The sequence below is a fragment of the Notothenia coriiceps genome, unplaced genomic scaffold, assembly GCF_000735185.1.
Source record: "Notothenia coriiceps isolate Sejong01 unplaced genomic scaffold, NC01 NC01_scaffold00037251, whole genome shotgun sequence".
Lineage (NCBI taxonomy): Eukaryota > Metazoa > Chordata > Actinopteri > Perciformes > Nototheniidae > Notothenia > Notothenia coriiceps.
This window is the reverse complement of record NW_011369952.1, coordinates 269775-282559: the sequence shown is the minus strand read 5'-3', so window position 1 is coordinate 282559 and position 12785 is coordinate 269775. Positions and strand designations below refer to the sequence as shown.

The 12785-nt window shown below is 42.2% G+C and overlaps 1 protein-coding gene across 1 annotated transcript; it reads right to left on the bottom strand.

The window, feature by feature from the left end:
- Nucleotides 1-374: 374 nt before the first annotated feature.
- arpp21 (cAMP-regulated phosphoprotein, 21) lies at nt 375-7239 on the bottom strand. The gene is made up of 11 exons (XM_010796858.1): nt 7071-7239; nt 6884-6983; nt 6673-6768; nt 6542-6579; nt 6385-6444; nt 4800-4993; nt 2538-2678; nt 2231-2370; nt 1657-1759; nt 641-747; nt 375-521 (listed from the first exon to the last, which is right to left on the bottom strand). Exons 1-11 carry the CDS (start codon nt 7184-7186, stop codon nt 375-377), a joined length of 1242 nt encoding a protein of 413 aa, XP_010795160.1. The 5' UTR covers nt 7187-7239.
- Between the last annotated feature and the right edge of the window lie 5546 nt (nt 7240-12785).

Sequence of the window (12785 nt, the reverse complement as noted above, 5' to 3'; positions counted from 1 at the left end):
AGAGTGTGTGTGTGTGTGTGTGTGTGTGTGTGTATGTGTGTGTGTGTGTGTGTGTGTGTGTGTGTGTGTGTGTGTGTGTGTGTGTGTGTGTGTGTGTGTGTGTGTGTGTGTGTGTGTGTGTGTGTGTGTTGAGAGAGAGAGAGAGTGTGTGTATGTGTGTGTGTGTGTGTGTGTGTGTGTGTGTGTGTGTGTGTGTGTGTGTGTGTGTGTGCACATGCTTGTTATGAGTGAGAAAGGTGTACCCTGTGGGCATTGTAAGAAGTAAGGCGGGTGTTTGGGGGGTGGGGGGGTGGAAAAAGGTGTTTGTCTTAAGAAACTACGCGTGTGAGTTCAGGAGGAACTCAGCGATCATGGCTCCGTCCGCCGAGGCTTCATCAGTACTGAGCGCCCCAGGCCGGGGCACCAAGGGGGGGGCAGCTGGGAGGGTGGCAGCTGCCCAGGTGGGGGGGTGGGGGCACCACGCAGCAGTAACCCCCCTCCCTGGCAACTTTACTTTGGGGATAGGACACTGAAACGCCTCCCTGCAGAGAAAGAGAAAGTAAAGTAGGAGTGAAGAACTTGCAAACAGCAGCACTTTTTGAAGTGTTCTTCTGGGGGCCGTTTGGGGCCGAACGAGACCTTCGGGGGGCTCGGTGTTTACCTGAGCTATGCTACGCTGATGAGGGGCCATTGCTGTGTAGGACCCCAGCACAGCCTGGGGCGGGGGGTGTGAGGGATGCTGCACCCCCACAGCAGGGCCGTAAGCGGCTGCAAACACAGTTATGTAAAAGATTATTAACAACATATTTCATCTCTTCAGTTTGTTCCAGAAAAGGGTTAATGCCCAGGAGAGCTCTCCAGTTGTTTGGGGACAATAGAAAGATTCAATACAGCATTCAAATAAAGAAAAGGGGAGAAAATAAATAAAACTGTACGCCAAAATGATTCATTATTCTCTCGATGTGTAAGAACTCTCTGTTTCCAGGTTCTGTAAATAAATAACATGAGATTCGACAGACAGGAAACTTCTTTTGGCCGTTTATTTTCAAAATAACTTTAACGATTAATCGATATTGAAAATATTTGGCAATTACTTTTCTGACGATGCGATTAATCGCTGCAGCTGTAGTTGGAAACATTTATATTCATCAATTCAGTCTGAACAATGTAATCTTCACTGGCAATATGGAATAATAACAGCAACAAAAACACTGCTTGGGAGACACATTTACATTTGTCCATCATTAGTGCAGTCCTGCTGATTCATTTGCATTTCTGTGTTGGGGCGCTGAGTCTTTATTATAAACATACATTTTTGTTTTTTTAACAGCCGCTGATGCCTAGAAGGTGTTGACGGACACTTTGCAGCTGTTTCAGGTACAGTCGCTCATTAAGACGCTCCATATTCTAATAAAGAGCCGGGTTTAAACGTGTCTCCTCGCTCTCTTTCGATGCGTTGAATAGAAGCAGCAGGAAAAGAGACCGGTTCACTGTGAGACCCTCAGACTACATCTCTGACAGTGTAACGGCCCCCTCCTCTACTGCCACGGGCTGCGTCTGTCTCACACACACACACACACACACACACACACACACACACACACACACACACACACACACACACACACACACACACACACACACACACACACACACACACACACAGTTGGGCAGTACCTGTCGGTGGGGCTGCTTGGCTGAGGATGTGCTGGCTCGGGGAGATGGGCCTGCACTGGTGCTGAGCTGAGGTAGGGTACTGGCCGTAGTAATACACAGGTAACTATGGGAAATAAAAAGGAAAAATATTAGTATTCGTACTATTATTAACCATACATGTATCCTTTACATTTAACTGAATGACTGTATAAGCAACATTTTAGTTTATTAATCCAGAATGCATACATGTTGTTTTCCTAAAACAACAATATTTAATAGTAGTTTACGTTAGTATACTAAGTATAAGAATACATGATAATCTTACATACATTGACCGTTTTATGTACATAATCAAAAACATACGAAAAAGGGTATTAGGGCCAGTCATGAGACTTATTATCAGAATTTTTATTTAGCATTTTGAGAATAAAACAAACCACTAGCAAAATAGAGTGGAAGTCTGCCCTATTCTTAACATTTAAACCTCTTGGAGTGGAAATAAAAACAACTCTTTACCCTCTCAGTAAGTTCCCAATATGCGTAGTTGCTTCAATGAAAAAGGACATAAAGAATAAAAAGTGCAGGCGCTTCGTACCGGAGGTGAGGGCTGGCAGTAGCTGGGTGGGTTTGGAGGGGGGGGAGGCGCTGCATATAAGTAACCCTGGGTGGGAGGGTAGAGGGGCGGGGCTTCACCCGTCGACTGACAGCTCACATGAGCAAACTGCGAGGAGAGGTCTTCAATCTGTCGGTCAAGAGAAAGACGGTCAAAAACACGCACAAAGACGCCCGTAAACACACATGCATACTGAAAACGTGTGTGTGTGTGTGAGTGTGTGTGTGTGTGTGTGTGTGTGTGTGTGTGTGTGTGTGTGTGTGTGTGTGTGTGTGTGTGTGTTATGTACCAGTATGTGGGTTCACAAGTATGCTTCCCGGCGGGATCCCGTTCTCTATGATGTAGGCAGAGGTAGGAGCCGGCTCGTCTATGATGGGGGGGGTGGAGGGGTGAGGGTGAGTGGATGGCAGTCTGAAAAGAGAGATGGAGCCTGAGAGAGAGGAAGAGCTTTATTATCAAAGTCCCAGTTCAACATCTTAAAGCAGCAATACTCTCCACTGGAGGCCGGCAGCAAAGAGCTAATGGCTGTCTGAGCGAGACGTAACCTAAAGCTACTCGCCTCAATGACCAGCAGGGCAGGAAAAGTAGAGAAGCATCAAAGCTGCCATTGAACAAGCCTCTCGAGCCCAACTGCTTCCCTGAGTGAACCCCCCGCTGAATAAGGGTATTAGGGTAAGAAATACAATTAAAAAATGAATTGGTCTAAAAGGTGCCGGATGACGTCATATGCTCATTTGCATATGTTCTGCAACAACTCCAAACATCACTGATGATTAACTACATTTGTTTATAAAACGGACAAGTCAAATCAAGCAATCTGATTGGTTCTTAGCCGTGATATAATGAGCGTATATCACGGGTAGAATTGTAGTTACTTTTCACAAGTCAGTATCCCTCCACGTCTGAGAAAAAGCTACAACCGTTACAGCTGTTCCATTACGTCCGTTACATTACGTCCGTTACGAAACTAACTAACTAACAAAGCTTAAGATGGAAACATTTAAGATTAACCTCGACCTCCGGATGGCCTTACTATGGAGGAGTGGATTGAGCAGTGCCTATCTCCAGAAAGAAAAGCACCTAAACTACGACATGCAGAGCTACGTGAAGAGCAGGTAGACCAACTGGAAAAGTAGCACCATTCAAAAGCTTTCTGATGCGGCCCATGCGGGTCTTGAAACAAAGCAGAGAAATTAGGACCGTTAGTGGCCACAGGTGCGAAAGCTCTCTCCAGAGCTACTGGAAGCCCAATCTCTGGGACCGGAGAAAGTGGAGCAATATTCTCGCCACGCCAAGCAACAGCTTCGAACAACCTCAACCTATACAAGTAACCACGTAAGCCATTATACTAAAACTACAAGACCTGGTTGACTATAAAACTATTCAAATTATGTTCAAAGCCGCAAATCAACAATTACCTCATAATATCCAGGGACTTTTCACACGGAGAGAAAAAACATACACACGTTGAGAGGAAACTGCATTTTCAAAAAAAACACCCGTACGAACAAATGCCAAACTACATTGCATCACATCAAAAGGTGTTAGTCTGTGGAACAACTGTAATGATGCACTGAAATATTGTGCAAGTCTATCTAAACTGAAAGTATTATTTAGGAGCCAAATCATGAATGGTTATGAACAGGACCTGTAAAATCACATTTGTTATTTATTGTTATTGAAAAAGTAATTTCTTTCTGATTGTTTTGCAAAAAACAAATTAACAAGACAAACATGTCGCTGATGACGATGACCTAATATTTTATTTATAAGGAAAATGTATGCTAGAGGGGGTAGGACCAGAAACGGTTTTTTAAGCTTCTTCTTGCCCCTGTTGACAGAGACTATTTGAGAATTAATTTCTTTATTATTTTTTTGTACTTTGTTATAATTATTATTATGAGTGAAAAAAAAAGAAAAAAAAAGAACATATATATATGTATATATATATAATGAGCATACACCACGGCCTGTCGTGAGCTATTGCTTAAATATATGACATTTATAATTATTGCTTTTTATCATGATGGTTTGAGTAAGCCACTACACGTGTGGCTAGTAGAGTCTATGAACAATTTGGAAAGTGATCTGGTTGTCTTTTGCCACACGTTAAATATAATACCACTTGAAAATGACTTGGGGGGGGGGGAAGTTGTTTCGTGCCACTTGAATCTGATCACTTAAAACGTCCCCTCTGCCTGTGCTAAAAACATACTGTGTGCAGCGTCTTAGCAAATGACGTGCTTTTCTTGAATATGTGAAAAAGGCAGGAGGTGTTGTGTGAAAACGTACAGCTATGGTGTGAAGGTTCATGGATTGAGTTACATTTTCACACCAGAAGAACCTCCACAGATTTGGTGTTAATTAGCTGCTGTTGAATCAAGATCAGACATCATTTATAAACAGTGATATTCCCCGAGTGTGGTGAGGTGATGAAATCTGCTGAAAAGTTTGCTTGCACATAGGTACGAGAGGAGAGAAGTTTCTCACCCCCGTGTGGCAGTCAAGTGTTACCAAAGGTTATTCTGACACAAGGTGAGAGGAGACGCACCTGAGGCACGTGCGTCCCAGCTGTGGTTCGCAGCTTGGCGAGGTATCATGGCGGGACTCGTCCATTGGTAGGAAGAATCTGAAGAGTCTGTGCTGCTCCAAGGTCGGAGTTCGTTGCTATAGCGACAGTCAGTCTCAGTGCTACTTTGCCTGCTACTGCCCGTCCAGCTGGAGCCGGAGCTGTCGCGGCTCCCCCTGTGAGGACATGAGCATTATCCTACAGCCTATCACTGCATAACATGCAAAGTGGTACGTGTGTAAATGGTATATCGGTTCAATGCTCTGATATACTCTCTGTTTACCCTGAGATGCACGACCCTACACTCTTCCATAAGTGGGTCAAAAAGGACCCGTATTAGAATAATATGTGTTTTTATGCCATTTTGGTTAAGAAAAATCCCTTGTATAATATTTAGTATTATATTTTGGTCCACACAAGAAATATTTTATATTTAATTTTTCAGTATTTATAATTTTATTAAAAAAAATTACATTTTGAAAAAAATTGATGCAAAGATCTCCGCTATTCTGAGACCCTCACAGTATTCCTGTCCCTTTTCTGCTCATAGCCCACCCCCCATCAATCCATGCCGGTTGATCAAGTTTGATAGTCCTATACCCCCCACCCTATATACCCTCCACCCTAACATTCCCTTATATTGTAAAGCGATTTTGAGTCCTTGAAAAGCCCTATAAAAATATAATGTATTATTATTATGATTATACTGACAGGTATCAGACCTTGCTGTGTAAAATAATCTCCCTGAGAGGTGTCACAGTGAATGTATTCCTGACTGCCACAGGTGAAAATAATCAAAGGTTCCCATAGGATCCATAGAAAATGCATGCGGGTCATTTTTGATCCACTTATCGAAGCTTGGAATACAAAAACCTACAATTTCTTAAAATGTATAAAATGTCAATTTCAAATGTGAATGGCATGATATCCAAAACATGTTTTTTGAGGAATAGCTGGAATATGAAATGATAAAAAAATGTAATTACAAAGATACTCTAAGAAAACCACCTCACCGGGTCAGACCCACTTATGCATCTAAGGGTTAAGTAAAATATGGATACATATCATCATCTCTGCCTTCTTTAAAATTGCTTTCAACTCAAAAGAAAATATTTTTGTCATTGAATTGTGTGGAAGAGCTCAGAAATACACGTGTCAATTCATATTTTACTTGCTTTTCCTGAGTTGATATAAATGTAACTGTTAGATGAGAATATGATTTCATATCGATCGCAGGCTCCTGAATTTACTCTAATCGCATCGTGGCTGGTGAGTTTCTGATATCAGTAAATACCAAAGAGTAGTCCAGGTAATAACTATGATATGGTTTTGTGATGAAAGTTTTGACTTTGAAGAACGGGCCACACGTAATAAATGCCATGATTATATTCACTGACATAAATTGTGTGGTTCAGAATGTGCTGATTTCCAACAATCCTAAACCCTGACACGAAAAAACGAAATCTAGGTCTTCATTTTGTCTCCACTGCAGATTGTGAGCAGCTCTGTTGCTGACCAGATTAAGATGATAAATGACTTAGTGTGTGTGCAGCAGACAGAGCTCTACCTGAAGAGCTGCCTTCTCCTCTGGGTCTCAGCATATGGATTGTACTCCTCCGCAGCAGCCCTGCACACAGCACACACACAGACATATATTAATGTCCTCATCTAAATATAAAAAGCTGAAAAGGCAAATGGAGAGAATGTACTGCGGGCAAGGTTACCTGGTTTCTGCATGAGCGCTCTCCTGGGCGCAGGCCGGCTGCAAAAGCAAGGAGAAATGAGTGAGTCTCCTATATGTCTCCACTGTATGTCATATCAGCCCGTCTACCTGCTCTCCCTCTCCCTGTCTCACCTCTTGGCTGAAGATTCGGTCTCTCGCTCGTTGGTACTCCTCCTCTCTCTCCTCCATCGACTTGCTCTGCTTCTCCCGTAAGGGGTGAAGTCGGTTCTATGGGAAAAGACAAACAAGGACAGGTCAAAACTCTGATAGGATACGATCAATGTCAATTATAGAGGAAGCTCCACAGAGAGAGGCAGCTATAGGGATATGAGCACGGACAGACCTGGTCGTCTGAGCTGTTGTCCCTCTTCAGAATGATTTTCCACCGGTGGATCTCTTCTGTCTTGTCCTTATGCACCTGGTCCAAAAACCTCTGCTCTGGTCTTGAAGACAAACAAGCAACAACCGCTGTTACTTCACAGTTGCCTCTCAACAAAATGAAGTGCAGAGACATTTGTGTGCGTGCTTACATGCGAGTGCTGCTGGTCCTGTTGATGATGACAGATTTGCCCGTCTGGTCTACATTGTGCTCCATGCCAAAGTAGGCCGCCACCCGATGGACCAGCATACGGTGGTAGGACGACATGTGAGGAAACTTCTTAAAGGAACTGAGGCGTAGGAAGACAGAGACAGGTTGAGGAGAAATAAGAGAACGGGGGATAGAAGGAAGGAGGCAGGGGGGTGGCTCAAACACACACACCCTAATGTAACTGGCTCAATATATTGATCAGTACACTAAATAAGCTGTATGGACAAAATTATAATAAATAAGCTGGAATGATATCTTAAAGGGACAGCTCCTTCAGCGTGTTGATAAGGTTTAGGGTGTTTGGTAGAAAGAAAATCGTTCGCACATGAAACTGCTTACAACAAGGTCTGTGGATTTTATAAAGTACCTCAAAGCAAAACAATCTAACTTGACACATAGCATTACAGGTAAGGGAAACAAATATGTACTTTGATTATGAGTTGAACTGTCCTTTTAGATAATTAAAAACCATATTCGGGACAGGAATTAGAATGCATGTTCAATAACACCCCCATGGTTACGTACTTTTATTTGCGCGCACACACACACACACACACACACACACACACACACACACACACACACACACACACACACACACACACACACACACACACACATAAACCCCCTCACAGACAGAAATGTACCACTGTACCAAAGCTTAATAGTATATATCAGAGCTGCTGTATTGAATGCATAATTTATATTCACAAATGGAGTTTTATATTGATATTAAATTATATATTGTGTTCCAAGGAAATGCACTGTGTGAATAGAATAAAGTGCTGTGGCTGGATTGACGATGTCACATTTCTATATCATCCTGACTCCTTGTTTCCTCTCATGTTGGTGAGCAGATGCTAATGCAGGCGTGGCGAGATACATACACCACAGAAGAAAGTACATTTTACGAAGACATGCATGCGGTGCACAATGCATATTCTTTTGCACATAATTACAGACTACATCAAGTCTCTCCTCTAGGGGAATTAACATATTTTTACGTCTACTTCAATTGTCGTGGCCCACTGGCAGATGCAGACATAAAATACAATGCTTACCCATTCCCTGCCAGAAATAAGAACAATTTGTTCTTAGGTGACAAGTTTAATGTTAATTTCTAGCAAAGGCCAAATATTAAAGGTCACCTTTTATGCAAAATCCACTTGTTCATGTCTTTTATACATAAACATGTGTCCCTTCTGTGTAAAGAGATGCTGAAAGGTTCAGGAAAAAAGATTTGCTCACTTTTTGTCCTGATCCATTTATATAAAAAACCTGTCTGAAAATGAGCTGATCAGATTTTGGCCACTTTATGATGTCATAACGTTTTTTTGGCTTGTGTAACCATTAGCCAATCACCACTGGATCTCCTCCTAGAGCACCATTGTGTTCTTTGCAACCAAATATCTCTCAGAGGGGCGTGGGGAGGGGCTCCTTATTTTCATCTAAAGTAACAGACAGAGAATCAGCACTTTTGAAACAGGGCTGAAACAGAGGGGCTTATGGGATGCTACAATGGGTGATCTGTTTAGTATTTCAAGCCAAACACTTCAGAGACATGTTTTGTATTTATCTGAGACCTAAAATATATTGATGAAAAACAGAATAATAGGGGACCTTTCATTTAAAGCCTTTATCTACTGATAGTATCACATGATAATCAAAATGATGTGTGCACTGAGGGAAAGCAGTGATATGCGTTGTTGCTGCTACTGAGTTCATAAATAGGAGATGAAGGTAATTGCCTTATTGTCTGAATAACTAATGAGCAAGAGGAAGATTTACCATTAACATGTTTGAACATTAAGGGCATTTAGTCTTTAGGAATCTTGTTACTAATCACTATAATGCTCACACGATGGGATTCTTCGTACAGTCGAGCAATAATATTGACGTTTTCACTCTAATAAAAACAAATCAATGTGGAAAATTGATGCAAATTACTTAAACAACATTGTCAGTTACCATGTTCATCTGAAGGAGTCTCACTCCGAGGCATGAGCGCCCCCTGCTGCTCAGAGACTCCCAGTGCACTCCTCACGTTACACAACACAAGTCTTTCTAACAGCATATCTAGCAATGATGTATAATATTTCAACATTTAAAACGGAAATTAGTTCAATTCGGCCTAAGCAATTCACTGCTATGCTTGCCAATTAATTACATTTTGACAGACTTATAACTAATTATTTAGATTGTATTTCTACCTATAGGGAAATTAAGTAAGTTATTACTTTGTGACTCGTTAGCAAAGCCCAGGTGTTACTAATCACATCAACGATGGCTCTATTAAAAGTGGAATTCAGCCGTCATTAATTTAATTGCACACACCTGTGATTTTCCTGCTGACAGGTGAAAACTGTTCAAATTTACAGATCAATACCCAACTAAATTACTCTCCACACACATACTGAATAATCACATTATAAAATGCTCTCTGTTTGAACTCTTCCAGCTTCTCCTGCAAAAATTATCCTACAAGCAATAACAGATCAGCCAATGTGTGTTATTGTTCAGATGCTGCTGGGTAATTCATTTTGCTGAGGAAATTATTCATATCCCCCCCCCAACAAATTCAATGAAACATATCCATCATCCGCACACGGCTTTAAAATTAAATTTAGATTTCATTACTGCGGTACTGAATGCAATATTTATACAACGTTTTTCAGAAAGCCAGCTCTATTTCTGTCCTTCCTACATTCAAACACACAAAAAGAAATCAGCCGTGCAGGTTCCATGATCTTTAATAAAAGGCACATGTACAGCCATAGTGAGATGAGTGAGTCCACTGGCATAGAGACGAAGCATTAAAACACAGAAATACAGGAAGTAGAGAGGAGAGAGATCTACCTGCTTTACAGTCTACTTAAGAAACATCTTCTCGTTCTCGTTCAAGTAAGTCTAACACTAATATGTCACTGTGGTAAGGTTAAACCCCCCCGTCGCCCCCGTCCCCCCCCCACACACACACACACGCGCACACACACACACGCACGCATCGTCCATCACCACTCAGTGTCTGATCTTCCAGAGAAATCTCCCCGTGAAGCTCGGAGCAGAGGAAGAAGCTCCCAGTCTGGTTTCTGACTCCTCAGAGTTCATCCGTCACACATCGATGTGTGCACTGCGCACACATCGATCTCAGACTATCGAGGGCATCTTCCTTTTATATTTGCTCAAAGACACTAAAAGTCCAACCGGTCTCATTCTGGAAAACAACCTGTCTCTGGTTCTCTGTGTCTCAGTTACTTTGTAGTATTTTGATGGAGGAAAACTGCTAAAACATGATAATCACACATTTGACTGAAGATGGTGTTGTTTTTCTACTGACACCTTGAAGATGATACACTAAAATAAAATCACTCTTTCTCCGCTACTGACAGGAAATGACAAAGTGATTGGAAAAATTGTTTGAGATTTTACTGATTAGGAAACAGCATTTTTTTCTTGATTAAAAACATAACATAACCATTTAATCTTCTTACGGCCATTTATAAAATAAATACATGTACTTTCTGGTGTTAAAACTATATAGATGATTATTTCTAGATTACCTCAAACTAGCTTTTGAATTTCATTTTTCAAATTGTCCAACATATACGTTAATACCAATATAACTGCAATAAAAATGGCTAATATATCACCCTGGTTGATCTATAAATATATCTCTAACTACCGCCTTTAAATCAAGATCATATTGGAACTAAATAAACTGTTAAATAAAAGTATGATATAAAATAAAATTATAAAGTAGTTACACAGGATCCAAATACATTTGCTGTTAATCATATTACCAAAAAGCAGCTGACACACATCGGACCTGAAGTCTGTTTGTAACTCAGTCCTGTCCTCAGGGATTGATTTCATATCGGGACAATTTCATAAGAACAACAGTTGTGATCTGTTTACGCACACATGCACGCACGCACGCACGCACACACACACACACACAAAGGCAGTCAGTCACACGCTAAAACCCAAAATAAAAAGTTCACAGGTATTTAAATATTTAAGGTTAAGAGAAATAAAAAGGGATATTAGTGTTGGAGGTTATATATATAACCACAGATGGAGAAAGAAGTCGAAAAACTAAAATATGAACGCAGCCGTCTCTCCTGTGTTTGAAGGGGAAAGGGGCTCATCGGGGGGAACGCAGTCTTTCTCCTGTTCTGGCAAAGCTTGCGACGCAAAATGGACACCCTTTTTTCAAAACAGAAAGACATTGTTGAAAAGACTCAGGCATTAAGTGTAGGAGGGAAGGGAAAACACACACTTACACACACACTCTACATTCATTCACATGTCCAAAGAACTGCTCCGTAGAGTCAGCCGCTCTATTTTCACATTATCACGTCTTTGGGACATTTCAACATCAATCAGAGAGTTTGGGGCCACACTCAAAGGTCCGTCACTTTACTCTCTTTCTCCCCTTTCTCTCCCTCACACACACACACTTCCACACACACACACACGCAACAAATACACCACACTTTGTTTGGTGTGTGTGCTACCTTTGGCTGCAGGTGTCAGGGGTGAAAGGTCAAACATCACCTGACCTCAGAGACCCCCACAGGTACACACCAGAGCCGCCCCCATCACCCCCGCCTGGGCCTTTCGTGGGTTTCGCCCCTCCATCCCATAACAATGCCCACCCGTCTCCACAGCAACTCACAGCTGCCCCTCACGCAAGGGGTCTCACTATCTTGTAAAAGGAGGTAAGTGTAATTAGTGGTGTGTGTGTGTGTGTGTGTGTGTGCGTGTGTGTGTGTGTGTGTGTGTGTGTGTGTGTGTGTGTGTGTGTGTGTGTGTGTGTGTTCATACCTATCTGGAGTTGTTTACTGGAGAGCCTCACAGGTGAATGATGAGGTCATATATCCCATGTTCCCACAGGGCAGACAGAAATGCAATTATCCTCTCCGCCGTGCTCGCGCTCTCTACTGTTGCTCTCTCTGCCGGCTCTTTACTGGTCAATGGAAAATAGCCTGAAGATATCGAAAAAACACAGGAGAGAAAACAGTGTTAGCGGTCATTGTACGATAGAAACACCACTACAATGTTTCACACAATCACCCCCCAACACAAACACACACACATTCATATCAAACAGTTGCCAGGGCATTAAAGCATAGCTGCTGGAAATGACATCAAGTAGCTAAGCTTGTGTGTCTGCATATGTGTTAGTGTTAACCTTTGTCTCTGCTTGCCGAATGCTCTCCTGGCTTGACAGTTAATTGCTGCTTAAAGTGTATTACTGTAAGTGTGTGCACATATAGTCCTGTGCTCGGATGTGGTATTTGCTTGTATATTTACATGTGTGAATCATGTGGACACATGTCTGGTGAGTGTGAGTGTGTGTGTGTGTGTGTGTGTGTGTGTGTGTGTGTGTGTGTGTGTGTGTGTGTGTGTGTGTGTGTGTGTGAGTGTGCTCGGGCTGGTTTCGCTGTGTCCCGCAGACCCCACGCAGCAACCAGGAAACCACACCAGTGAGCCAGCTCACACTGTCCGCTCCTCGCAGCAGCGAGCCCCCCAACCCGGCACCCAGACCCCACGCAGCATTCCCATCTGTTTGTCATTACTGGTTGCTAACACCACTGTAACACATAAACACTGATGTTCCGCTGTAACGGTTGACCAATCAGAGCACAGTGGG